The 25991-nt window shown below is 43.8% G+C and overlaps 2 protein-coding genes across 14 annotated transcripts; one reads left to right on the top strand and one right to left on the bottom strand.

Moving 5' to 3' along the window:
* Positions 1 to 696: 696 nt before the first annotated feature.
* Positions 697 to 2817, bottom strand: SYCE3 (synaptonemal complex central element protein 3). The gene is made up of 3 exons (XM_058827229.1): positions 2536 to 2817; positions 1933 to 2041; positions 697 to 1024 (listed from the first exon to the last, which is right to left on the bottom strand). Exons 2-3 carry the CDS (start codon positions 2039 to 2041, stop codon positions 855 to 857), a joined length of 279 nt encoding a protein of 92 aa, XP_058683212.1. The 5' UTR covers positions 2536 to 2817; the 3' UTR covers positions 697 to 854.
* Positions 2818 to 4396: 1579 nt separating this feature from the next.
* LOC131573341 (tyrosine-protein kinase STYK1-like) lies at positions 4397 to 25655 on the top strand. 13 transcript variants are annotated; one of them, XM_058827211.1, is made up of 12 exons: positions 4397 to 4508; positions 6480 to 6544; positions 7865 to 8206; positions 18437 to 18546; positions 19377 to 19520; positions 20438 to 20686; positions 20931 to 21112; positions 22742 to 22825; positions 23078 to 23286; positions 23511 to 23551; positions 23838 to 23934; positions 24337 to 25655. In XM_058827211.1, exons 4-12 carry the CDS (start codon positions 18480 to 18482, stop codon positions 24539 to 24541), a joined length of 1278 nt encoding a protein of 425 aa, XP_058683194.1. In that variant the 5' UTR covers positions 4397 to 4508; positions 6480 to 6544; positions 7865 to 8206; positions 18437 to 18479; the 3' UTR covers positions 24542 to 25655. The 13 variants fall into 13 exon arrangements, with proteins under 13 accessions (XP_058683194.1, XP_058683196.1, XP_058683207.1 ...); XM_058827212.1 differs by having other exon boundaries at positions 4418 to 4508; positions 18442 to 18546; XM_058827214.1 differs by having other exon boundaries at positions 4435 to 4508; positions 6504 to 6544.
* Positions 25656 to 25991: the final 336 nt, after the last annotated feature.

Raw genomic sequence — 25991 nt, forward strand, 5'->3', positions numbered from 1 at the left:
AGGGAAGATCCTTAAAACTTATTGCACTGACTTCCATCTCTGATAAATTACTAAACTATGTATAACCACAAGGTGCTGCTCTTAATCCACATCCTAACTAAAAAAAGTAATTTTTTTTTGTAGTTTTCTACAATTGCACAGTAAAAACATATGGAGAGAAGCATGTTCTATAACATGGTTAGTTTGGTTTCTGTAGCAATGCCACCACACACACTGTAGTCTATAATGGTAAAAAAAATTTATTTCATGCCAGCTTCAGAGGGTTTGAGAGGAACAATCTTTCTGGGGAAACCAGTTCAAAGAAATGGTTAAAAATCTGATGAAAGAAGATGAAACACCTATAGATGATCTATCTAAATAATAAAACTGTAACTGAACACCTAGATGATAATCCTAAATAAAACCAACTCAATCTATCTGCAAATCTAGAATTTCACCTGTTTCATTTTGAAGAAGAAGCAAGGCATGGGCTGGCACAATGCCACTATATGGTCCTCTACAGCATCCCTCCAGTTTCTTCAGGTCTCAAAGAATTCCAGTTAAACTGACCACAGAATGAGTATCCTCTTCCAGGGAAGAGGACAGAGGGTCTGTCAATTGTGTGTGCAAACACTACTAGGATTACTAATGGGTATCATGCAAATAACTCACATTGCTGCCTTTTACACTCAGCTATACAAAGCTATGTGTGTAATCTTATTAAAATACATCCACAGACATTCACAAATGAGTTCTTAGCAAGAGGAAAGAATATCCATTTCCCACAGTGCCTGTGCAATCTTCAAAGCTGGGAGAAAAAAGGACCTAAGTGATTTTCCAAGGGATGTTATTCTGCCAGCATGACCAATTTCAATTTATTCCTTTTTTTGCCCATCACCTCTAGATTCCATTAGAACGTCTTGCCATTTCTTTTCCATCTGCTCTTTGCATATCAGGAAGACATCTTTCAAGTGCTGCATGGCATTTTGTAGGTCTGGGTCGGTCCGGATAGCTACACAGTCATAGGCCATCTGGGCTGCACACACTGCAAACACAACAGGTATTATTTTCTGGCCAGGAAAAAGCAATGGCTGATTCAATAAATAAATTCAATAAATAAAATTAATTGTTATCAGTTCAGATCTCAGAGAAGGCTGGAAAATAAAATTGAAACTGCCTACAGTAATACTCAAGTTAAATAGACTGTTCAGTATTATTTCTTTATAAATGTCTCAAAATAGTTCATAATGGAAGTACACTGATGTAAATGATGAAACGGGGATGGACACTTCACCTAAAAATGACAACAAAACAGGTAATCAAATGGAAAGGGTCAAGGCACTGTTTTAAAATATATTAATATTATATAAGGAATCCTCCCTTCAGACCAGTTACAGCTTGTGTGAGGTGAGGAAGAGTAAGATCACGAAGACTGCAACAGAGATGAAATATTTTAAGGATAGCTTAAGTAATGAAATTGATCTTGAAATAATCAGTAATTTAAATAATGAAATTTATTTTGAAATAATGAGTATCTGATAACGCTGAGCAAATAGTTTTAGCAATTATGTACACTTATGTACTTTCCCTTTTATTTTACCAATAATTCACTATAGTACACTGACCTGAGAGGTGTTATGTATCCATTTTCCCAAATTCTCATTTTATATACTATATTTTAATAACTGTACATTAAACATCTTAGTAGTATTTCTGTTTTTAATTAACACTCTGAACTAAGCATCCATCACCTATTGATTTTTAATTCTGAGCCATCAGAACTGCCTAAATTATTTATATGCTTTTTCACAATTAAGAACACAAGGGCCTTAGTTGATGGTGATTGCTTTAATTGTATTTCTATCACACAGAAATTTACAGAATAAATATAAAAAATAAATCTTCAGTGTCTTTAGTATGAAAATCCATATAATTCTTAATAAAAACCTCTACCGGTTTGTTTTTCCATTTTCTCCGTAAGTTCTTCCATGTCTGTTTTGAAGATCTCCACCTTGTTTCCCCTGTTATCATAGTTTCCTTCCTGAGATTCTGATTCAGCCATCTATAAGGAAATGAGGAATTTCCTACTTTATTTTTCTCTAAAGTGAGTTGATTTTTGCAGCTGAGACAAAGTAACATTGCAATAAAAAATAAAATAAGAGCATATACATTTTAGATTTACATGTAAATTCCGCAAGAATCTGACCTTAAGGTTACTGGTCATCATCTGTATGCTGCATATTATTTGTGATCCATTTTGAAATTAAGTAGAAAGAATTAGCTCAAATATACTGTGCTTATGAAAAATAAAGATTTTTTGTATCAGTAATAAAAGACCACTGTGTCAAACCCTTCACTAGCAAACATCATTACCCTGTTACAGTTGTCTTCCAGCTTCTCCCCAAATACTGTGACCCAGAGCAACTCCTTATTTTCACAGTTAGTTGTAAGACCCCCAGTAATAACCAGTATTTATTTCACAATTGCAGGCTCCAGCCACGTTAAGTACACACTAAGTTCTGTCACTATAGACGCAGATAAATGATTACAACTAACCTCTGTTTAGTTGTAGTGAGTGAAATTCTAGGATGTAAAAAATGCTCGGGGCGAAAATGGAGTTTTAGAACTTCAGCGTTCACTGAAAATGTGACACAAAGTATTGCCTTTAATTTCCTTTAATGAAAACCATCAGTGGATGGGACGGACTGTGGAGAGAGAGACGGAGACGCTTCGGCGTCTGACTTTATACATCACACTGCATAGCTTTTATCCTATGCTTTCTCAGGCTCAGTGGGTATCTGTTTTCCGGGTGTTATTGCCGGTATGTGCGGAAGGAACGCGACGGGTGGTTTGTAATGGCTTTACAGCATTTTAAACCGGTGCCAAACCTCAGACGCTGGGTGTTCCAAGTGTGTCTTCCTACAACGAGGTAAAACTGAGATTAACCGTGAAGCTCCCTTGCCCCGGAGCCCTTGGAGAGCCCAAGCCCCGGTGATGTCCTACACCATGGGCACCCTTCGGCCGCCGCCAGTGCCGCGTTCCCCGGGGACCAGGGGACGCTCCACCGCCGCCCTCACGGACAGAGCGGGCGGTAACGGGACACCAAACTCCGCCCGGCGGCCGTGCCGCCCCTCGCGCCCGCTCATTGCCCAGGCTCGCGACCTCGGTTGATAGTGTGTTTCACGAAAACAAACGCTTGGGAGAGTTCGGCGGCCCTTGGAAGGGTGCGGTCGGCGCTCCGCGGCGCCGGGCTGTAGCTGTGTCCTGGAACAGTGTCCCGGCTCCGTGTCCCGCTTGCCCTTCGCTTCCAGCGCCGCCACAGACGGTTTTGTGCGACATCACAGACAGAATCACAGAATCAGTAGGTTTGAAGAGACCTTCAAGATCATCGAGTCCAACCCTAACACATCCCCTAACACCCCAACTAGACCACGGCACCGAGTGACACATCCAGTCTTTTTTTAAAACACATCCAGGGATGGTGACTCCACCACCTCCCCGGGCAGATAATTCCAGTACTTTATTACTCTTTCTGTAAAAAACTTTTTCCTAATACCTACCTGTATTTCCCTTGGCACAGCTGAAGACTGTCCTCTCGTTCTGTCAGTGGTTGCCTGGAGAAAGAGACCCTCAGGAGGTTGTAGAGAGTGATAAGGTCACCTCTGAGTCTCCTTTTCTCCAGGCTAAAAAAATCCCAGCTCCCTCAGTCATTCCTCACAGGGTTTGTGTTCCCAGTCCCTCATCAGCCTCGTTGCCTCCTCCGGACGCGCTCAAGCGTCTCAACATCCTTCCTGAACTGAGAGGCCAGAACTGGACACAGCACTCATGGAGCAGCCTCACCAGTGCCGAGTACAGGGGAAGAATGACCTCCCTGCTCCTGCTGGCCACACTACTCCTGATCCAGGCCAGGATACCATTGGCCTTCTTGGCCACCAGGGCACACTGCTGGCTCATGGTCATCCAGCTGTCACCAGTACCCCCAGGTCCCTTTCTGCCTGGGCACTGTCCAGCCACACTGTCCCCAGCCTGTAGGGCTGCAGTGAGTTATTGTGGCCAAAATGAAGGACTTGACACTTGGACTTATTAAACGTCATCTTACTGGACTCCGCCCATCCATCCAATAGAGCCGTGTGTGTGGTTTGGGTGGTTTCCACGTGTGCAACAGCTGTCCTACAGATAAAGGGGATGGTCATGTTAATAAAACTGCCAGTCTGCTGTCTTTCAGTGTGCTTAATCACAAGGAAAATGCAGAGAAGGATAGAAGACGTTAAACACGGTCCCGGGCCGGGCGTGCTGGTCAGCGCGACGTCTCTTCCCCCTGCCCGGGGCGGTGCCCGTTCCCGGGGGCCGGAGCAGGGGAGCTCACACTCGCCAGGCCCACGGCCCCGCCTGCAGCACGGGCCGCCCTCCTCCGCCAGCCCGTCCCTCACCGCCCCGGGCCGAGCCGCAGGACTTGAAGGCGTGGCGAGAGCGGCTGCGGGAGAAGGCCTCTGGTGGTTTTAGGAACTTTCCTGCAAGTAACGCAGCAGGTACATCTTAACCCTTAAGTTTGAAAGCTGAGTGGTGCTTCTGCTCCTTTTCTCAGGGAGTCTCTCCCTGCCGGCGGGATAGAGGGCGACGTCAGACCAGGGCCGGCAATGACAGCATAACTAGCAGCAGGTTCACAGCTAAATAGAGTAGGTTTATATCGGATATAAGGAAAAATTCCAGTGAGGGTGGTGAGAAGTTGGAACAGGTTGCCTTGAGAAAGCTGTGGATGCCCATCCCTATAAATGTTGAGGGTCAGGCTATATGGACTAGTCGAAACGGCAGGGGGGTTAGAACTGCATGGTCTTTGAAGGTCCTTTTCCAAACTGTTCTGTGATCCCACGATGTTTGCATCATTAAAAAAAAAACAGAAGAAGCTGAAGGAGGTGTTTGCAGGACTAGGCAAAATCAAGTTAGAATTCTTCTGGAGAAAGATCAACAAGACTCAAAATTTGTCAAGAGTTAATAGGTAGGAATTACCTGGTTTATAGTAGAGTGAGAATCAAGTCCCATTTCTGAATTGTCCATGCTCCAAGTCATGTCCCATTCCAGATGAATATCCAAACCTTGAATGGTTTGGGCTGTTTCTTGTTACTCTTTTTCATCCACACAAGCACAAACTTCGTCCTGTTTTAAAATTATTTGGTATGTTAGTATTCTCACTGTGCAGCAGACTTGCCCATCTCTTGCAGTCACCACTCATATCACTGCCAACTGAGTAGCTGCTTTGAAGATGAGAATCCACCTTCCAAATAAAATTAAATATTTATTCACCTAAGTTGCATGAATGCAACTTTATCACAAAGTATTGTGTTGCTAAAGTTTTGCAGGTGTTCAAAAGCAGCTGAGTAGAAATCCCTGAATAGAGGAAGTGCTAGCAAATTACTGGACCTTCAGCTGGCTGGTGAAGATTGATTAGGTCATTTCAGTTTTCTACTTTATTTCTTTTCGTATGGTGCTACCTTTGGAAATTTTAAATAACAAATACTGCAGGGCTGAACTGAAAATAACAATAGAATTGCCATTAAAAAAAATAGACTTTTAATTTTTCTTGATTAAGAAAACCTGCTACTTTGAGAGGCAAAGCAGATGCTTAGGATAATGATGGGAGGTTTTTCACTTTTAGATCATTCCTGTGCTGTGCCATGTTGTGCTTATCTGCAGAAACTACGTCAAGGGTGTTTGTTCTAGAAAAGTGCTGCCCTTCCTCTGCATGGCCCCTTCCCCAGCCACATCTTGTTCTTTCCCACAGTGTGCTATTACCTCCAATCCTTGGTTGGCTCTGCAGCCACCTGACTGTTGTTGGTTGAGACTTACACATTAGCTCACTTTTGTCTGAGTCTCTACACCTCTGTGGGCTTAAGCTGACCAAAAGATCAGTCACAGTCTATCAGCTATAAGCCACAGTTTTAAGTCTTAGAATGTGAAATTAGGTCAAGAAGCCATCTTGAGGCTACAGTGCAGCAGCTGTGTGTGGTTAGGATGGTTTCTGGTGTGCTACAGCTGTCTTGGAGATAAAGAGGATGGTTATGTTAGTAAAACTGCCAGTCTGCTGCCTTTCAGTGTGCTCAACCATAAGGCAAAATCAGAGAAGTACAGAGGATGTTAAACACGCAATGTTTTCTTTGTGGATGCACATACAATACAAGACATAGCAGGAAAAGTCTGTTTTTCACAGGACAACAAATCACTTCTGTCACTTCAATAAACAGTGAAAAGTCTTGTTGATGAATGAGGAGGATTATATAGGCTGAAGCTTGAACTCTGAACCATTAAAATATCTTATCCAACCAGTCAGACTGGGAGCACAACAGAGACACCGGTGGGGGAAATTAAAAGCTGCAGCCATTTCTGCTTTTGCGTATGCTTACCCTGAATATTTAACTCTTTGTCTTTCACACTCTCTTGCACAGCAGGGAGGTGTAGAAACTGAAAGAAGGAGGAAGATTTTCAGTTGTCACATTTTTAAACAGGTATCTGAATAGGTTTTCCTCCAGGTGCTGTTGAGGAAGGTGCCTATGGAATGTAACTAATTCCAGTAAGTAACTCATTGAAATGAGGCACTGTTATTTGCATTTTACCTACTATTTAATGGAGAATTAAATATAAGACAGATCGCCCGCTCCTTTGTGGAGAAAACACTGCAGAGAGTCAATGCACGTTAGTACAGAATGAGAGGAAAGCTGAAACCAGAGTGTAAGCCTACATTCTGCAGCTGTAAAGATCTTTATAATTCAAGAAAATTTTGAGTCTAGAAGATGTCTTTCCTGGTTTCTCAGGGGATAAAAAACCATATCGCAGGACTATTTTGCTGCTACTATTTTGCCCACTCCTGCCAATGTCTGTAGAGAGATCAAGCAATGAAAAATTCACTCCTGGTTTTCATCATTTTGTACACATGGGTAAATGCCAGCTGGAAGAATAATGCTAAGGATATGTCTCTCTTAAATTAACTGTTGTCTTTTGATGCCTAAAAGTATTGATTGTGAAAATTAATATTTTCCCCACAACAACATAATTATATGCAGTGACAAAATGTTAACAGGAGTAGGTGAATTTCGCTAAAAGAGTTGGCACAGATCACATCCTCTGCTGCATCTTCCCCAAGCCACCTGCACTGAGTTGCTGACTGTGAAATGAAGTTTGTCTCTCAAGGACAAGTAGGTTGCATGCTGTTTACTCTTGAAATGCAACTGCCTCTCACTCCTGTGAAATAGGTTAGAAAATAATCTTGTGTACACTCATATAACCAGGACTCTGGAATCTGAAACGCTTAACACAAGATTTATCAGTGATAGGGGAGGGCAGGCCAACAGCTGGCACTTGTGATTGTTTGAGAGGAAGGTCCTCAGAACTAAAATGCTGAGGTGTGATGACGATTACACCCCATGGCTGCTGAGGACACCAGCAGAGCACAGTGGAGACCCCAAGGGCATAATGGCAGGAAGAGGTCACAGGGAAGTTCAGGAATATTGTCTACTGTGGTTGGGGAGTTCAGAGTAGTGTGAGAAAAGGGCAGGGGAAAGCCAAACTTTTCAAAGTTCTGGCAGACTGTATGGAGAGCCCGATTAGGAGGGACACTGAGGGATAAGGCAGAATGTGAAAAACCCTGTGTTTCTGCAGTCTCCTGTAGCATGTTTTGATATTATTATTTTATCTTGTTCTTCACTTGCAGACTGTGTTCCTGATGGAGCGCTTTTTCAGCCCCTGAAGTCCTGGGGGCTTTGTACAGATTTTCTGTTCCAAAGAGCCCATTCTTTCTAAATGTGTACCTGTAACCAGAAGCATATGAATTCTGTTTATTACATAACCTGTCCCTCTTCATCTTTATTGGTCTGCCTTTCAAACCCCACTGCAGGTGCCTGCTCGAGGGCTCTCTGCTGTGCCTGTCTCTCTAGTCAGCCTATGAGCAGCTGCGGTGTGGAAGCCAGGCAGACCCGTTCTGCAAGTGTGTGCCTTCCTGTCAGCTATGTGTTGGACATCCCTGGAGAGACAGCTGAGGAGACCTAGAGAAGCAAAGAACCAAAGCTGGGCAGGACTGGAGTATAAAAATCAGTAAGGAGGAATTTAGTCATAAAAAATTACAACCGTAGCAAGGTAATCATCAGCGTTACTGGGAGTGGCCTCACAAACTGGGAACCGGCAGCCGGAGAGCTTCAGGAAAAGACAACCGCAGGGCACGGGAAGCGGTTTCATTCAGGTAAGTGAGAGAAAGTGCTTTTGGAAGATCAGCCCATGAATATTTATTCCTTAAAATACTTTTATTAACATGAATGTGACCTGAATTAGAAGGTAACTTTACTATACATGTGTGTATGTGTGCATGTACATATGTACATGCATGTACGCATGTACATATGTTTACTGATTGTAGTGAAGCTACTTTTAGTAATTTCTGTGATCATAATGGTATTGGGGTTTGAGAAAAAAATAAAAGAGGGATGTCCTCTATATGCTGGCTGATTTGAATGAAATAGCTCACAGGCATTTTTTAAAGAGAAAGAAATTAGCAAAATAATTAAATTTTGTATAGAATTAGTCTCAGTTCACTGAAACAGGGTGATACTATGCATGTGTGTATATATGTTCAGTCTTTAGGTAAGTAATACATTCCTGTGTTAACCTGTGTGTGCATGAGCTACTGATTAAATTACAAACAAAAGCTATGCTAAATCCATCAAGAAACATTCAGAACTTGGGAAACTGAAACTAAAGTTGTCTACACCGCTTCAGGTGGCTGTGAATTTATGAAAGCAGATTTATGTTGGGTTTCTTAAACCACTAAGCAGCATTGTGATGTCATGCAGTATTTTCATCACATAGTAAGTTTTTCACAAGAAGAGCTATATATATGCATGGTCCTTTGAAACAAAAATCCCTCATTCTTCTCATGTTCTGTCATGGCTTTTGCTGTCACAGTCTTTCAGAATTTCTGTATTTGTGCTGGGGTTTGATACAGGCTTAATACAGGCAACTACCGGCAAAATCAGAGCTCAGTCAGCTGGGAGACATTTTCAAAAGTAGAATATGATTTTGGTGTCGTAAAAGGAAGCCATAGGTGATAGTGTACTGTTGAAAGTTTGGCCTCTAGACTTTTAATAGCCTGCTCATTAAGGGCTTCAGCTTAATGCAGTCTTTGGGTCTTTTTCAAATTTTTTTAACTTATTCTTTAGATTACCTGTGAAGTATTACTTTTGCCGGCCTTAATTCAATGGGAAGATATATGTTAATTTTCCAGAAACTACAGTAGGCCATGTCTGCATTAGAAAAAAAAAAATTTGTCTTAATCCCCATTCAGGTCCTGTACCGTTTCATACTTCTGTACTTAGATTTCCTTATGCAGTGCAAATAAATCAATTTTTATAGATGTTCTGAGTTTAAGCAAAACCTAGCACTGTAAGAACTTGCATGTCTACACTGAAACGGTCCCAGTTAGAACTAACATTTTTAGCATAAAAGCACAGCAGCACTGTCCTCCTGACTCATTTCTCAGTGCTGTAGTCACTGTTAACTTCACCTGTTTTTTTCTGCTATATTGAAAAGGAGACGTTTCCTCTAAGTAACCACCTGTTCAAATAGCAGCATGGGCCTCATTATTTGCTGTTTACTCTATGGTCTGGCTCTTCAAAAGTGGTCAGCCTAATTTTCTTCCACTCCCTTAATATGCTTCTGTAGCAGCTAGCCTAGGTTTGATATTCAATTATTGCTTCTAATTTTGGACCAAGAGAAAATCTTGTGTCTCTGTATGTGATTTTTGAAACACTTTGTTTTCTTACAGGGTGTTACAGCTACCAGCTGTTTCAAAAGTGACTAATACTACTTAATCTTTATAGCTGAGACAGTGTTACAGCAAGCCACAGGATATTATTTTTAATCCTTGTTCACAAGGACAGAAGTGACTCTAGTGTGACTGGTCACAATTTTCCATTCTGCACAATCGAAGATGCTGCTTGTTAACCCACAGGTGCCTTGCAGTGAGAGATGAGATGACTCCATAGGCCAGGGAAACATTGCAAAAATGTCACGGTCTGCCAGGCTGTTGAAGGTAGTCACTAAGGTCTTCTGCAGGCAGAAGAGACAGAATATGCAGTCTAACAAATGCATGGCTGAAACCTGTCAGGCTTGTTTTTAATTTGTGTGGATGCTGCTTTTAGTAAACAGTGGACGTGTCAGGGGAAAAAAGTATTTTCATTTTCACTGTTTGCTTTACAGTGGTGCTTAATTTCTCCCTTTTCTCGCACATTCAGTATCCACAATTGCCCACACCTGGTGGTTTCCTGCTGTTCTGGTTCCTGCAATTCCCTGGTATTTCCACTCTCTTCCTGCTGCACAGCCAGTAGAGCGTGCTTGTGCAGAGTAGTTGCCAAAGCCTTGACTGTTAACCATGTTCAAAGGTCAAATAAAAGGGGAGGGAAATAATAAAAGCAACTGTGAAATGGTAACTGGAAAAGCTGGAGAGCAAGGTTCTGCCACTGCAAGAAATTAAGTAGAAGACATAATGATTAAGGAATTGTCTTCTATCACTCAGGACTGTGCTGGACTGAAGTTACTGAATTACTCAGCTGTTCTTTATGTGCCTGTAGTCATATTACAGCTGGTCCTCACAACGGGTGCATGAAAAACAAGTGTAAGATTATTTTTATAATAAAATGGTATGCAGTTAATGTGGGACAGGATGTTTGGAGAAATAACTGCATTAAGTCCATATCAGCTCCTTGCACTTTTTAAAGTGTCTAATGAAGATCCAGATGAATCTTAGCCTTTATTTTTGTCGTATTTAATTAATCAGCTGTTTCTTTAGATCTTTAGGTAATCATTACACAAGGATTTACATGTTTGCACTGATGATGGGAACTGGTGGTAGCTCACAAATTAGACATATTCAGGGGCAAAACTGTATATTTGCTGTGAATATGAACAACTTACTCTCCTGAACATGGCAGAAGCAAGTAGCAGGCAGCTTCTGTGTGGGCAGTATTCAAGCTGTCTGTTCCCATATATTCCATGGGCCTGTTAAGTCTTGATATTTCTCTTTGTTTTCGGTCTTAACCACAAAGTTTGTCACTCAGGCTTCTTAAGTCAGCCCTGGAACTTTAAATAGCATAATTTGAGCTTGATGAGAACTTTAAGGACATAAAATGTAAGAGCGGATTGATTATTTTAGGGCAGATCACCTTCCTGGTTCAGTTTACCACACTGCCATGTGAATGCTTCTGCTATTGCTATGGGGACAGTATCCATGTGAGAATGAATGATGGGGACAGGAAAAATCATGGTAAGGCTTCTGCTGGCACAGTGCTTGTGGATCTGTGCTCACACAAGGAGTGGTTTCACAGTGCAGCTTTACATGAACTAGCCATTCACCCCGGACTAATACTGACCACTAAAATGGCAGGAAATCACCATGGCAAAAGAGCAATGCATTTTTGCTGCTGGGTTAGTAGTTTGAATCAGTTTACTCTGTGATCAGTTGCACAATTGAGAGCAAAACAAGCAATGAGAAGACAGCAGAGAGAGGAGATAATCCATTCTTTTTGCATTGATGAGCACTTAATTCATCTCAGCTACATTCACATTCAGTATTTGGCTTCCTGAACTGGTTTAAGCAGCTCCTGGAGCTGCCGCCTTCTAGCTGCTTATTCCCGTCCCTCTGTTGGCCTCTGTGCTTTGTCTAAATTGCCGGGTCAGCAAAACAGCTTTGCAAACAAACATGGCTGGAAACAAAATGCCACCTTTCCCCAAGTATTCATCCTTGTTGGCAAATGTGCACAGAGGAGCAGTGTAGGTGTAGGATAGGGGCTAATTAACCTGTCACTGCTACCAGGCTGTGGAACTGCTGTGCCACGTGCTGTGCACCAAGTAGTCTGCTAGGTGCAGTTTGCAAGTGCTGGTGACTGTAGTTTAACTTCTGATAAAGTTTTGACTTGTATTTCCCATTGTCTAAGAGCAGCTGCTTCTGCTATTTTTAGGTACTGTGGTCTTCACTGTATATTTGGCTTTGACACCAAGATTTGGGTTCAGGTTGAGGGTCAGAAGGCTCTGCAGAGGGATCTGGACAGGCTGGATCCATGGGCCGAGGCCAGTGGTCTGAGGGTCAACAAGGCCAGGTCCTGGGTGCTGCCCTTGGCTCACACCAACCCCTGCAGCTCCAGGCTGGGGCAGAGGGGCTGGAAAGCTGGGAAAGGCCCTGGGGGTGCTGGGGACAGCGGCTGGACAGGAGCCCAGGGGGGCAAGAGGCCAAAGGCCCCTGGGCTGTGCCAGCTGTGGTGTGGCAGCAGGGCCAGGGCAGTGACTGTCCCTGTGCTGGGCACTGCTGGGGCCACACCTCAGATCCTGGGGCAGCTTGGGAACCTCAGGACAAGCTGGACATTGAGGGGCTGGAGCGTGTCCAGAGAAAGGAGTGGAGCTGGGGAAGGGTTTGGAGCACCAGAAGGGGCTGAGGGAGCTGGGGGGGCTCAGCCTGGAGAAAAGGAGTCTCAGGGGGAACCTTCTGGCTCTGCACAACTCCCTGACAGGAGGGGACAGCTGGGGGGGTGTGGGGTTGGGCTCTGCTCCCAGGGAACAAGGGACAGGACAAGAGGAAACAGCCTCAAGTTGTGTCAGGGGATGTTTATATTAAATTAGGAAAAATTTCTTTGCTGAGAGTCATTAAACAATGGGATAGGCTGCCCAGTGAAGTTGGTAGAGTCACCATCCCTGTAAATGTACAAAAAACCTGTGGACATGGTACATGAGGACATGGTTTAGTGGCGAATGTGGTGGTCATGCTGGGCTGACTGCTGGAGTTGATTTTAAGGGTCTTTTCCAACATTTATGATTCTATGAATTCCAGTGAGTGGAATTCAGTCTGTGTAAAAGAATATTGAAAAATCCAGTGGAATAAATAAGCTCACATTTAGTTGAAATAGCACAAATTCTCTAATGCAAATTCTAAATCGAGGTAACACAGTGTATGTGTGCACATGATCTAGACAACACTGATCTTGGTACAGTGTTAACACACAGGAAAGCAAAAATCAGAATGCTAGTGAGGTACAGATTTTGAACTTTTTAAGATATTTTTGTTTCCTTTATCCTGTCTTGGTACTGGGAAAATGTCTTCATCTAATAGAATAAGTAGTTGAGCACTGTCAGTAGTCCTGCTCTGTGTTGGGTATGCACATGAACATGTTAGTTCCACATAACTTTCATGTGTTTCCCACTGCAAAAAATATTAAATACATAATGTGAGTTCTGTGGATTCCTGAGTTACCATTCTCCTTGTGAGGATTGGAATGTAAGAACTGCAATGATGTTACTGTTAGACAAGTAAGTTGCAGAGACAGCCTAGTACGGGAATTTATTTGGTGTTGGCCTGAAAAGTAGCACTGAAAGGCACTTCAGAATTACCTTACTGAGAGAAACTTCTTTTTCTGCTTGCTGAGTATTGTGAGAGGAAAGAGACATGGAGTGTAAGTGGGCTTCTGTAATCAAGCTTTTCCAGGGATAACACCACAACAAGCACACAACAGCACATGGGAGTGCCAGCGCAAATAGAGCGCCAGTGACTGCCAATGTTTTCATTCCTGGATCCCCTGATTCTGCCTTGAGTATGGTTGGAAAACATGAGTGCCACCCACTGGCATCACTGCTGGGATATGCATAAAGAGTAGGGAGGAATCTTTTTTACAGACAGTGACCAGTGTAAACGTGGCTGCTGCATCAGAACTTTTTCCATGGACCTTTGTTGCTCTCTCCGTAAGCACAAATTGGGGTGTGTGCTTTTGTGTGCCTGTGCATGCATGGTGTTTTGTCGCTCTATTAGGAACGGCTGGGAAGAGACGACACAGACTCTCATGGAGTCAGAACAGGAGAATTTTTCTAGTTTATTGCTTCAGGTCTCTTTGTAGACTGATACGTGCAAAGTACAGAAAGGGAACTCTTATTGGTTAGCAAACTACTACATCACCATCATTGGTCAGTGGGGCACAACACCCTCTGACTTTCTCTTGCAAAGAAAACAAGGGATAGAAGACAACACCTGCAAGGCTGTTTTCTGTCCCTGAGGATTGTTTTAATTCTTTCTCATGTTTTTCCCAGATTACTTTCTCAGGCAAGACTGAGGAGCTATGCGGCCTGTAATTTCTACAGGCACTCTGGTTCAGATTTAGCATCCATAATTCACCTTTTTCGCTTAGGAAAAAAAAAAAAAATGCATGGTGTTTGTAATTTCCTGTTGGGCCCTTGCAGGAAAAGGAACAAACACAGCACAAGAGGTTTCTTCTACTAGAACTTTGAATGGATGCTGATTTGGAATGTTGGCTTATGTTTTTGGTGTTTAAGGATTGTTCTCTTTGCAAGGATCTGATGGTTGACTCTAACACAACTAGTTCAGTGAACTAACACACACACACACACGCAACAAATAAAACACTGTTAGTCTGTTCTGACAGTCTAGCTTGTCGACAGAGTAGTTCAAAAGAACGCCAAAGTGATAACACTCACATTAAGAACACCTAGATTTAAACTCAGTGAAACTCTACTCAATTCTACTATGTAAAATTTACTTTTTTGCTGAACCGACAATTCAGCTGACTCTGCTAATTGCAACAGTTTGTGGCTGGGCAGATGATAAACAATCTGCCCTGAAAAGTTTTGCAGCGCACTCTGTAAGGAGGCACTGTTGGTCAGACTCCATCTATAAACGTTTACAAATCAATTAACAATGCACAATGCAATTTACGATGCTTTGATCCCCCCTTCTTATCCCCTTTTATTTTTTTTTCTTTGGATTTTCCCCTCAAATATAATTGAGGGGCTTTTGAGGGATTTATAAAGTTCACATGGCTGCTGTTATTGTTAGTCGGGTTTTAGAATTGTTTTGCTGAGTGGTTTGAAGTCTGTATGTTCAGTATAGTGTCGGTTTTGTTGTTGGTTGTTGTTCACTGAAGTTCTTGCTTTGCAGTTGCCGCTTCCAGCGGTGGTTGCCGTGGCAACAAGGTTGCAGTAGTTGGCACGGGCAGCGGCCCCGCCTGCGGCTCTGCTTGCCCCCCCGCACCGGGCCAGGCACGGCTCGTGGAGACCCGGCGCCGTTCCGCGGAACAACTCGGGCTTGCAGGAGAGGAACTTGGCAGCACGGGGCCGGCAGAACCCGGCCCAGCGCCCGCAGCACGGCTCGCGCATAGCGAGCGTGGGGGGAGCGAGGTTGCTGCTCCCCCCCCGCCGCTTCTCCGCTGGCGGCTCGGATGGGCGCGGGGGGGCGATTTTCCCCCCGCGGTGCTGGCAGGCCCCGTAGGTGGCTGTGAGGGCACTGCCCCCCCCCTGCTGTGTACGCGGGGGGTTTGCTGTTTTTGCTGCGGGCCTGGCCCCAGCTCCAGAGCCGGGTTCGGGCTCGGCTTCCCCCCCCGCTGCGTACGCGGGGGGTTCTCGAGGCCGGCCGGCGGCTGCCCGGGCCGCTGGCCGGCCGCGGCGGGCAGCGTCTTGGACTCGCTTTTTCTTTTTTCTCCATCTTTTCTCTCGTTTTCTTTTCGCCGCTGCTGCTGCCGCCGCCGCCGCTGTGGTGGTTTTGCAGGGGGCGGCAGCGCGTCCGTGTGCTTGGGTTTCTCAGCGGCTGGTGGCCGCAGCCCGAGCGGCCGCCCGGGCCCTCCGGCGGCAGCGGGCCGTGGTGCTCCGGACTCGCGCTCGGGTTTTTCGGCGGGGCCCCGCGCGCTGGGCACGGGTGAGCTGAGCACTGACTCTCTCCCCCCCCACCGCGCTGACAGGCTGCAGGGGGGGCGTCCGCGCTTCCGCTCGTGGCACAGAAGAAAGAAGCTCGGGATAGCGCGGAGGGGCCGGAGAAAGGAGGTTCTGTGGCCGCCTGCAGCGGCGCTTTTGGTGCCGGCGGAGGCTTTGCGGGTGGCACAGGCGGAGGCGGCTCTCGCGGCGCCGGTGATGGCGGTGCCTGCGGGGCTGGTGAAGGTGCCGCGGAGGGTGCAGGCGGAGCCGCGCGATCTCTGCTTTTCCGCCGCTTTTCCGCCGCTTTTCCGTTGGCAAAGCCTGCGTGCTCAGCTCCGCTGGTGGCGGGCGCTCAAACTTTTCTGGTGAGGGAGATCTCTGGTTCACAAACTGCTCCTGCCCGCGGCTAAAGTCCTCCAAGGGTCCGGGCAGAGCCGACGGAGCGCTACGCTGCTCATCTACGGTTTCATCTCCCAGTCTCTCATCTTGTACAAAGGAGGCACTCCTGGCATCTAAGTTTTTTATCCCGGCCTCACTGTTCTTGGACTGGCACCGTTCCAGCCCTTTAAAAATCACTCCCCAGGTTGCTGCTAAGCTGCACGCGCTGGTATTTCCCACAGCTAGCTCAGTCCACAAGCAGTCTCCCATTGATAGCCAAATTTCAAGGTTAAATGCATTATTTATAGTTGTAGTAAAACCTTGTGCTTTTACCCACTGGAATAAAGTCCGCATATCTTCTTCAGGAATACAGAGTCCCATGTGCGGCAAGGCATGCTGCCATGCAAGGTAGATAAGCTGTTCATTAGCTGAAATGCAGTTCCACATTATGAGAACTGTCTATCTTGATGGCTTCGTGAATGCAATAATGCAGGTGCTATCTCGGTTCAGACCCAGGATTCCGAACTCTGCTTCGTCAAGATAAGCCGCTCCAAGCCCGCTCACTGGCAGGGCTCCACTATCCCATTGGTTTAAAAACCAACTCTCTCTAGGAAAGCCTGGGAGAATTCCACTTACCCCTCTGGGGGGAAGGGCTGGCTCTTTGCCCGCTGTCTGCACTCCCTCAGGGGTTCAGCAGATGCACATCACGTTGGGGTCACCAGATGTCGCTCTATTAGGAACGGCTGGGAAGAGACGACAGACTCTCATGGAGTCAGAACAGGAGAATTTTTCTAGTTTATTGCTTCAGGTCTCTTTATAGACTGATACGTGCAAAGTACAGAAAGGGAACTCTTATTGGTTAGTAAACTGCTACATCACCATCATTGGTCAGTGGGGCACAACACACTGACTTTCTCTTGCAAAGAAAGCAAGGGATAGAAAACAACACCTGCAAGGCTGTTTTCTGTCCCTGAGGATTGTTTTAATTCTTTCTCATGTTTTTCCCAGACTGCTTTCTCAGGCAAGACTGAGGAGCTATGCGGCCTGTAATTTCTACAGGCACTCTGGTTCAGATTTAGCATCCATAGTGTTTAAATGTCAGTGTGCGTTTCTAGTAAGCACCTGTAGAAAGCCTTAAAGCAAGTCTTAAGATGGAGGTTGGACTGTTCATGACTTAGATTATACAATATGATTGCTGGTTAATGATCCTGAAGTCTGTGTGTACCTGAGAATGAAAGAAGCCAGGACTGGTCCTGTGTATGTGTGTGTGTGTGTGTTAAAGCTGAAGCAGGTTGTTTTAGTGTGCTTGCTTTCCGAGTGTACCTGAAAAGCTTGGTATTATTGCTGTATTATTACTCCTTTGACTGGATTCCTAGTGTAGCAACACCTTGGAACCAGGTAAATCTGTTAGCAGATTAAGAATGAAATTAAATAAAAAAAGGGAATAGACTTTTTGTGATACCTTAAAGCACAGATATATTCCATTTCCCTCTCTCTGCTGCCTCTATTGTGCAACTGGTAAAGAATAATTTCACTCATTAGTTTTAAACATGAGAACAAACTGTTGAATCACCAAATTCCATGAAATCAATGCCCTGTATTTGCCATTGAGGTTAATTGCCTAAAACTCAGAGTCAAAAACGAAGTAGGTGCTTACAGGATAAAAGTCACAATTCCTATAAAAGGTTCTAGATGATACTGTTTGCAAAGCTGTTAAGTCTTACATTTTAGCAATGTTCATAAGAAGTAGAGGCTAAACAAGGTGCATGCTTGTATAGGCTCTGGATTTTCATCTACAAATGCAGAAGATGTACAGATGCTGTGCTTCAGAATACCTACAGACTTGGCAGTGCTCAGAAGTTGGTACCAGAGAGCCCTAATGACAAGTCTTTTTTCTCTTTGTAGAGCAACAGTAGGAGTTGTGGCAAGGACTGTAGTCAAGGATGACATTTTCTATGCATGCTGCTGATCTGTTCACTTGTAATGGACCAGAAGATAAAATTCTGAGCCATTCTGGCATCTAGAAAATGTGTTAGCTAGGAGTGTATTAGATGTTCTCTAAATATAATTAATATCTATGGATTTTTGTACATATGCCAGCCTTTAGGCCTGGGGGTCCTTATTTGCTTGTGGAACACTGTAGAACAATCTTAACCCTAAATTCTCTCTGGTCATACAATGCATCATACATAAGATGTGATACTGCATGTCCTGTGTCATTTTCTAAGCCTTCAAATCCCAGTACTGCTTCATGCAGCCACTGATTATAAGATGTAGAAAGCTCCTTATTCACATCACTTGTTGCTTCATCATCATCATTCTTTCTCCTAATAAATTTTGTTATTATTCTTTATGTCAGTGCAGGAAGTGGGGGTTGGAGACCTGCTTGATTGTAGCTGAGCATGGCAGTGGATGTGAAAGGATTCTCACGGATGCTGCTGGAGTGCAATAGCAATGACAAGCTGTGTGGTAAGATTCACACACTCTTTTAATAAGGTTTCACATGCTGGGCAGGAAGGCCAGCTTCACTAAAAAATGTGCCAAGCCCTTTCTCCTCCTCTACCTGCATCCCAGCCCACACAAGAAAAAAATGATGGAGCTTTCCCTACATTGTGTTTCAGGGAAGAAATGTTTATGAGGATGAAGTCTCTGTGGTAGGATTAATCTCACATAATTTCAGCCATTTTAGAGAATTCCTACTTTGGATGAGGTGTACAGCAGGCATTAAAGATTCCTTGCAGCTTCCCAAAGGACCAGTTTTATGGGATTTTGATTTCATGACTTTCTGCCATCTTTGGGAGCTGATAAAATGGTCTCAACCACCTCCAGATCTGGGGACAGGAGAAAGATAGTTACCTTCACAAGCCTTGCTAATTGCAGTGTCTTCGAATGAAACTCCAAAGGAGACCACACGCAGTTTCCTTTAAAATGCTCTGTGTAATTTTACTGGAGGGAGCTGGAGCTGTAATTGAACATAATGACATCACAATATCCAGCTTTCCTGCTACCAGTGCTGTTTCTGTTTCACTGATGCTTCAAATTGCTACAATTCCTGACCTCTATATTAAGGCAATTAAATAAGTGACTTTAGGTGTGGGGAGTCTTAGCAATTTCATGCAGTTTAGGTAGTCAGCCCCTTTGAAAAGAAGGTGGCAGGACTAACAGTGTTCAGCTATTCCAGAGGATGGAACAAACACTTCTGGGGTTGAAAGCTAGTGAGATGGATTGTTGCTACATGGTTATACAGAACCAGTGTGTGGCTTATTCCTTGGTTTTCCATTTTCTTTCTCTGCTGACAGTTGTGCGTGAATATCAAATGGAAGTGATCGTTGTCCCAGTTCTCCTGGTGGGATTTTTTGTCATTGTGCTCACTGTGATCCTTTGGCTTCACTGCCGTGGCCTGCGAGCAAAGCATGTGCAATCAGCACCAGCTAGAGACCAAGGTAAAAAAAAAATGCTTCTCAACCAGAGGAAAGCGTATTGGTTTCAGTGGCTAGAAGCCAATTTTATTTCCCCATTGCTTGAGCTGTTAAGAAAAATAATTTATGAATATCCTGAATGGTATTCAGCAATCCAGTAAATATTAGAAAATTTGGGAACCCTGATTTACTCCATTTTGCAGCAGCAGTAGTGGAAGCTGTAGTGTAGATGGAGCTGAGAAAATCTAAAGCATCATGCCATGTAGGCTGTTTAACATGCTGTGGTAACATCACAAGAGCTGCAAAAGTGTATTTATGTAACAGCCTCTTGGAGGTTGCTGCAAGGAGAGTTTTATGGGGTAGTTATGAATGACAGTAATTTTGATGTATATTATGTCTAGTTAATCCATTTTCTCTGCTGCCATTTAAGAAATTTAATTTCAAACTGCTGTCTCCCTCTTCCTGTGGAGACAACATGAAGTAGAACACGGACTGGTGAGGGGGTAGGGAAAAATTTATTGTTACTCATGTGGCTATGTGGAAATGAAAGTACAGTTCTGAACTAATTTGGGGTATGTAGAGGGAAACAGCCTCTTGAGCCTGTATTAAGAGAAATAATTGAGAACTTGTAATGAAAGAAAATGTTCAGTGCTTGAGCACATGGGAATGAAATCCAAATGTGTCTTATCTGCAAAGGTTATGTAGTATATGGGAGAAATTTTTAGACTGGTTCTGTCTGTTCATCAAATAGAGTGGGAGATAAATTCTTTCTCCTCTTCAAGGGCCAGGGTAAGTAAGATACAATAACAGTTCCTTACTTCACCCTGATTTACAAAGCACTGTAGAGCAGAAATTAAAGAGCATAGAAGGATGAGCATTGCCACCTATTACAGGAGTTCGTATGTCGGGTTTTTTGCATCATATGTATTTTCTTTTGTCAGTGACGAAAAAGAATCAGGAGGAACTTTGCTCGACAGAAAACTGCTACATCCAGCTGAGTGAGAGAACTTTGGAGAGCCTGTTAAATTCTGCATCCTTGACTCTGAAAGAATTAGAGATACCACGAGAGAAACTCTTACCAGACACCTTGCAGCTGATTAAAGTTGGTGCCTTTGGGAGCATCTACAGAGCTCAGTTGGAAACTGGGAGCTCTGGGAAGACTAAGACTGTGGTATTGAAAGCCTTGCAAGGTAGGGCCTGTGGCTAGGATACAGTACAGTCTCTGTATCCCAGACATGCTGCTGGGCAGAGGATTGTCATCAGTACTGGACAAGAACAAGCTATGTTCAGTATAGTAAGTCTGAGATGTTCTTGTAGGAATGTCCTGGTAGGATTAAAGGTTGCTGACCATGTTGATTTTAGCTGTCAACCTGTTCTTTGCTGCTTCCATTTGTTGTTGTTTTGTTTTTAATTGGTTTTCTTTTGTTCTTTCAGACCCAGCTAGTCCCCAGAAAGTAAAGGATTTTTTGGGAAGGATTAAATTCCATCATAATCTTGGCCATCATGAGAACCTGGCTGAATTGGTTGGATGTTGTATAGACCAGCTCCCACTTTATATGATCATGGAAGATGTGTCTCTTGGTGACTTGCTGACATTTCTGTGGACATGTCGGAAGGTGAGTCAAAAGAAGTTCTTAAGGAATTCTTAAATTACATAGGTACATATCTGTCTGTGAGGCACTGGAATTAGCATGAATTCATACAGCCACCAGAATTTCTAAAGTAATTTAGAAATGTCTCACTCCAAGTGCTTTTAAGAAAGCAGAGCTGTTACAACACAGGGGGAAGGTAATGGAATGGTAACTAATGGGTAAAAGCCAGGAAACAATATAAGAATGAAAGGTTGGTACCTGCACTGAAAGGAGGTCAGCTATCTAGGACATGGTGCTGTTCATTGCATATATTAATAACCTAAAAATGGCATGACAGTGATGTGATGATATTTTCTGATGATTCCAGCCAGTAAAGGCAAGGGCTGACCCAAAGGAATTACAGAAGGATCTTCCAAGACTGAGACACTTTTCAATAAAAAGAACAGCTGAAATTCAGCGTAGTTAAAAATGAAATAATGCACAGGAAGAAGTTTCACATATGTGAATGATGGCTTCATGTCTGCCCATTGCTGAGGGGTAAAATCTGATGGGATATGAGGTCTGGTAGTATGAAAATATGCAGACCATTGGAAATGTTAACTCAAGCTAAAAAAGAGCCCAAATATCAGGAGAGGTTTAGATTGGATAGCAGGAAGACATTCTTCCCCCAGAGAATGGTGGGGCACTGAACAGGTGCTCCAGGTCACAGTGGTCACAGCTCCAAGGCTGTCTGAGCTCCAGGAGTGTTTGGACAACACTGTCAGGCACAGGGCTGGATTGTTGGGATGTCCGTTGCAGGGCCAGGAGCTGGACTCAATGATCCTTGTGGATCCCTGCCAACTCAGCATATTCAGTGATTCTATGACTCTTTGTTACAAAAGGCACGGAAACAGCTCTGCTGTTACTACTGTAAATCCATCAGTTTCCTATATCTGAAACTCTAAATACAGAAAGATTGCTTCCAGTCCTGTTCAGCTGAATGTCCAGGTGGTAGCAAATATAGCTAGTACGTGTCATGTTCAAAACAAACAAATGCAGCTGGTTCTTCATGAAGTGAGGAGTTGACTAACAGCAGTCTTGCCACTGACTGCTGTGGATACTGACCTTCCTATGAGGTCAGTTATGGAAAGTAACCTTTCAAAGGATGCTGAACATGTTGAAACCATAACCATCCCAGGAAGTTTTAAATTGACTGTATCTGTAGGCTGTAAAATGGCACAGGAAGAACATTGTGTGCTTATTCTCTCTCTCATCTCTCTCTCTCTTACTGTTACAGGTAGGGTGGTAGGAGAGATGGACTGTTAGTCTCATACCAGGTACCCAATTCATATGTTAGAAATGTGCTTTTCTGCTCATTATTCTAATTTATAATATATCTTTCTTTGACCTGTGTGGATTGTCATTCTTCACTGTTATTCTGACTAACCTATTAATTTTTTCCCCACATGTCAATTTGCCCACCAGTTGTCTCTAGTGTACTTGTCTTATTTAACACACCATCAGCATCATCCATCTATGTCCTCTTATATTTCAGTCAATTTCTGAGCAATTTTGAGGAGGAGCATAAGATTAGATAGATTAGAAGTAAACATTCTCCACTGTTCTACTGCTGTGGCATTTGTTTGAACCAAGGTCTCTTATTTTTGTCTCTAGAATGTAATGGCAATGGATGATGTCCCCTATGACCTCACTGAGAGACAGGTATATGAGGTTGGACAGCAGGTTGTAGCAGCTCTGGTAAGTCTGCTCATGTTGGCTGCATTTTTTCCTTCCTGCTTGATTGCAACACAAATTTGCATGGTGGCTCAAGTCTTCTTGGCCTAAGAATAAAGACTTTGTTAAAATATGCTTCCATTATGTTGGTGAGCACATGTCTCTACTCCCCATTGTTTAAGACAAGCATAAACTCAAGCATAAAAAAGTGAAAATTTCTAAAAATTACATTTCCATTTAAAATAATCCTGTTTTCTTTCTTTTCCAATTTCCCAGGCTTATCTTGAAGAAAAGAACTTGTTCCATGGTGACATTGCTGCCAGGAATGTCCTTCTTCATCACAACTTCACTGCTAAGCTCTGTGGTTTGGGCCTAGCCTATGAAACTCACACACGTGGTGCCAGCTCAGACACATGGAAAGTGCCCGTCAAGTGGCAGGCACCAGAGAGGCTCCTGAGAAAACCCCCTACCATCAAGGCTGACATGTATGGCTTCGTTTTGGGACTAGAAGTTCATCTGTTTGTCAGATCTGTCTCTTTCACTCCTTTATGTATCATTTCATGTCCTGAAGTTCACAGGAAGGCAAATCTACTTTCAGCATAAGGCTCCACTTTTACAGCTCATGCTTTCTCCTGTCTGCTGGCCATGCCTAGTTGTTTTTATCTATTTAAACCAGCAAACAACATCACTTTGTTTTCTTTTCTTGCAGATGGTCTTTTGGAATTCTACTGTATGAAATGATTACATTAGGTAAGAAGATTGAATGCTAATAAAAAAAAATATGTAAGGAAGCAGCAAATTAACAAGACCTAAAAATCTCGAATTTTAGAATGTAAAGTAGGGCCATTTAAATAAGCACCCTGTTTTTTTTCCAATTTGCAAAGTCTCGTCAATTCCTTTTAGACCTTATGTTACTGTGAATTGTGATAGGGAAAAAACCAGATCTTGGTAGGGATGGAAGGAAGTCTTGCACAGAAGCTGCTCTCTGCAATCATTGCCATAGAGTTTTCTACCATTGCTCCTTTTGCCATTCCAGGTGCTCCGCCATATCCTGAGGTGCCACCTTCTGACATCTTACCATACCTGCAGAAACAGAACATTATGAAGCAGCCCTCGAGCTGCCAGCAAGCCATGTAAGCCACTTGCTTTATGGACAATTGAACATGAGGTTGGCAGAGCTAAATAGAAGTGAGACACAGGAAATGAGATTTTACATAAGATTTCTAAGTCTAGACTATACCAAGAGTAACCTGAGAGCTGAGGAGATTTGTGTCTGCCACATCTTATTTTGTTCTGCTGTGTAAAACGTCTGTGGCCAAAACCTTTCTGTCCTTTTCTGGAAAGTGACACTTGTTTCTGTTTCCTTAAGAGCCCTTGCATTTTGCTGCTCCACTGCTTCCTTGCAAGGTGCAGCGCTGCTGGGGAATGATTTTTCTCATCTAAGTTACAGGATATTCTCTGAAATGAACAAAGTATCCACAGGGAAGATCTAAGGTACATTTCTTTGCATGAAGACATGATTTCATAATTTACAGGTACTGCATCATGAAGTCCTGCTGGCAGTGGACTGCAGCTCACCGGCCTTCTCCAGCACACCTGTTGTGCTCCCTGAAAACAGCTATGAAGACCAGCAATGGGCACACAGTGCTGCAGGTGCCTGAGCCAGTGGTGCCTGAACTCTATGCTGATATTGCTGGTGTTGATGTGTACAGCCTGGTGAGGGAATACACGATCCTCTGAAGGGTCCTTTCGTATTTTGGTAAAGGAGAAAGAAGTCTCAGTGTTTTCCCTTTCTAAATGTTTTTCAAGCTGAGAATGAGGTGTGTATGTTGGAAGGGGTCCTTTTGTTCTTCAAACATCTATAAAATCTCTCCTCCATGCCAGACACAAGAAACTGTTAGCATTATTGTTAAATCATCCTGTTGATGTCATTTGGGAATAAAATGTTTAGGAAGCTGTAGAAAATGTAATGAGAAACTTGAGTTAAAGGAGTGTTAGGTTTGTGTGGCAAGGTTTTGGTGATGGGGTGGATTGCAGAGGAGACTTCTGTGAGAAGATGCCAGAAGCTTCCTCCAGCTCTATGATGGACCTACTGCTGGTCAAGGCTGAGCCCTTCAGCAACACTTGTAGCACTGCTGTGATTATGTATTTAAGAAAGTGTAAAAGATACTGCACAACAGCAGGTGAAAGAGAGGAGTGTGACTGTGAAAGGAACAGCTCTGCAAACACCCAGGGCAGGACAGAAGGAGGGGCAGGACAGAAGGAGAGGCAGGACAGAAGGAGGGGCAGGAGCTGCTCCAGGCTCCAGAGCTGAGATTCCCCTGAGATTCTGTGGTGCAGCCCATGGAGAGGCAGCTGAGCCTCTGCAACCCCTGGAGGAGCCCACACCAGAGCAAGGGGATGCCTGAAAGAGGCTGTGACTCCAAGGGAAGTCTGTGCTGGAGCAGGGTCCTGGCAGAATCTGTGGAGAGAGAAGCCCTCACTGGAGAAAGACTGCACCTTATGGAAAGGGACTCATGCTGGGACACTTAATGAAAAACAACCCTTGGGAAGAACTTATCTTGGAGAAATTCCTGAAGGACCTAGTCTCCTTTGGAGGGACCCCACACTGGAGCAGGGGAAGAGTGTGAGGAGTCCTCCCCGCAAGGAGGAAGGAGCAGCAGGAACAATGTGAGATGAACTGACCAAAACCCCCATTGTTCCTGCTGGATGAAAAGAGGTAGAGAAATTTGGAGTGAAGTTGAGCCTGGGGAGATGTGGAAGAAAGTGTTTCAAGATTTGGTTTTATTTCTCATTATACTTCCTAATTTGATTAGCAATAAACTAGTTTTTCCCAAGTTGAGTCTGTTTTGCCTGTAGCAGTAATTAGTGAACAATCTCTTGCTGTCCTTATCTTGACTTGGGGTATTTTTTTACATTTTCTCTTCCCTGTCCAGTTAAGAAAAGGGCATTATAAAGTGGTTTCATGGGCACCTGCCATTCAGCCAGAGTCAGCCCACGATGAGGTTTCTGGAAAATTTTCCCCATCTTTTCTGTCCCAGGAAAATGCATCTGTTGGATATTTGAAAGAGGAGATGACCTGGGGAACGTGCTGGGGGTGGTATTCAGTAAGTGTCTGGGATTTCTCCAGTGCTTTATACTCTAGCTTCCCATGGGAGCATGGGCACTGTATTCAAACCCACAAACCCAC

This window comes from Poecile atricapillus, chromosome Z (assembly GCF_030490865.1).
Source record: "Poecile atricapillus isolate bPoeAtr1 chromosome Z, bPoeAtr1.hap1, whole genome shotgun sequence".
NCBI lineage: Eukaryota > Metazoa > Chordata > Aves > Passeriformes > Paridae > Poecile > Poecile atricapillus.

Bases quoted from the DNA above. Each gene is read 5' to 3' on its own strand.
- SYCE3 (XM_058827229.1), bottom strand. From the start codon at position 2,041: ATGGCTGAATCAGAATCTCAGGAAGGAAACTATGATAACAGGGGAAAC. The intron at 1,025-1,932 runs GTAGAGGTTTTT...TTGTGTTTGCAG, and splicing joins GAAAATGGAAAAACAAACCG to TGTGTGCAGCCCAGATGGCC.
- LOC131573341 (XM_058827211.1), top strand. From the start codon at position 18,480: ATGGCAGTGGATGTGAAAGGATTCTCACGGATGCTGCTGGAGTGCAAT. The intron at 20,687-20,930 runs GTAGGGCCTGTG...TTGTTCTTTCAG, and splicing joins GGTATTGAAAGCCTTGCAAG to ACCCAGCTAGTCCCCAGAAA. The intron at 23,935-24,336 runs GTAAGCCACTTG...CATAATTTACAG, and splicing joins TCGAGCTGCCAGCAAGCCAT to GTACTGCATCATGAAGTCCT.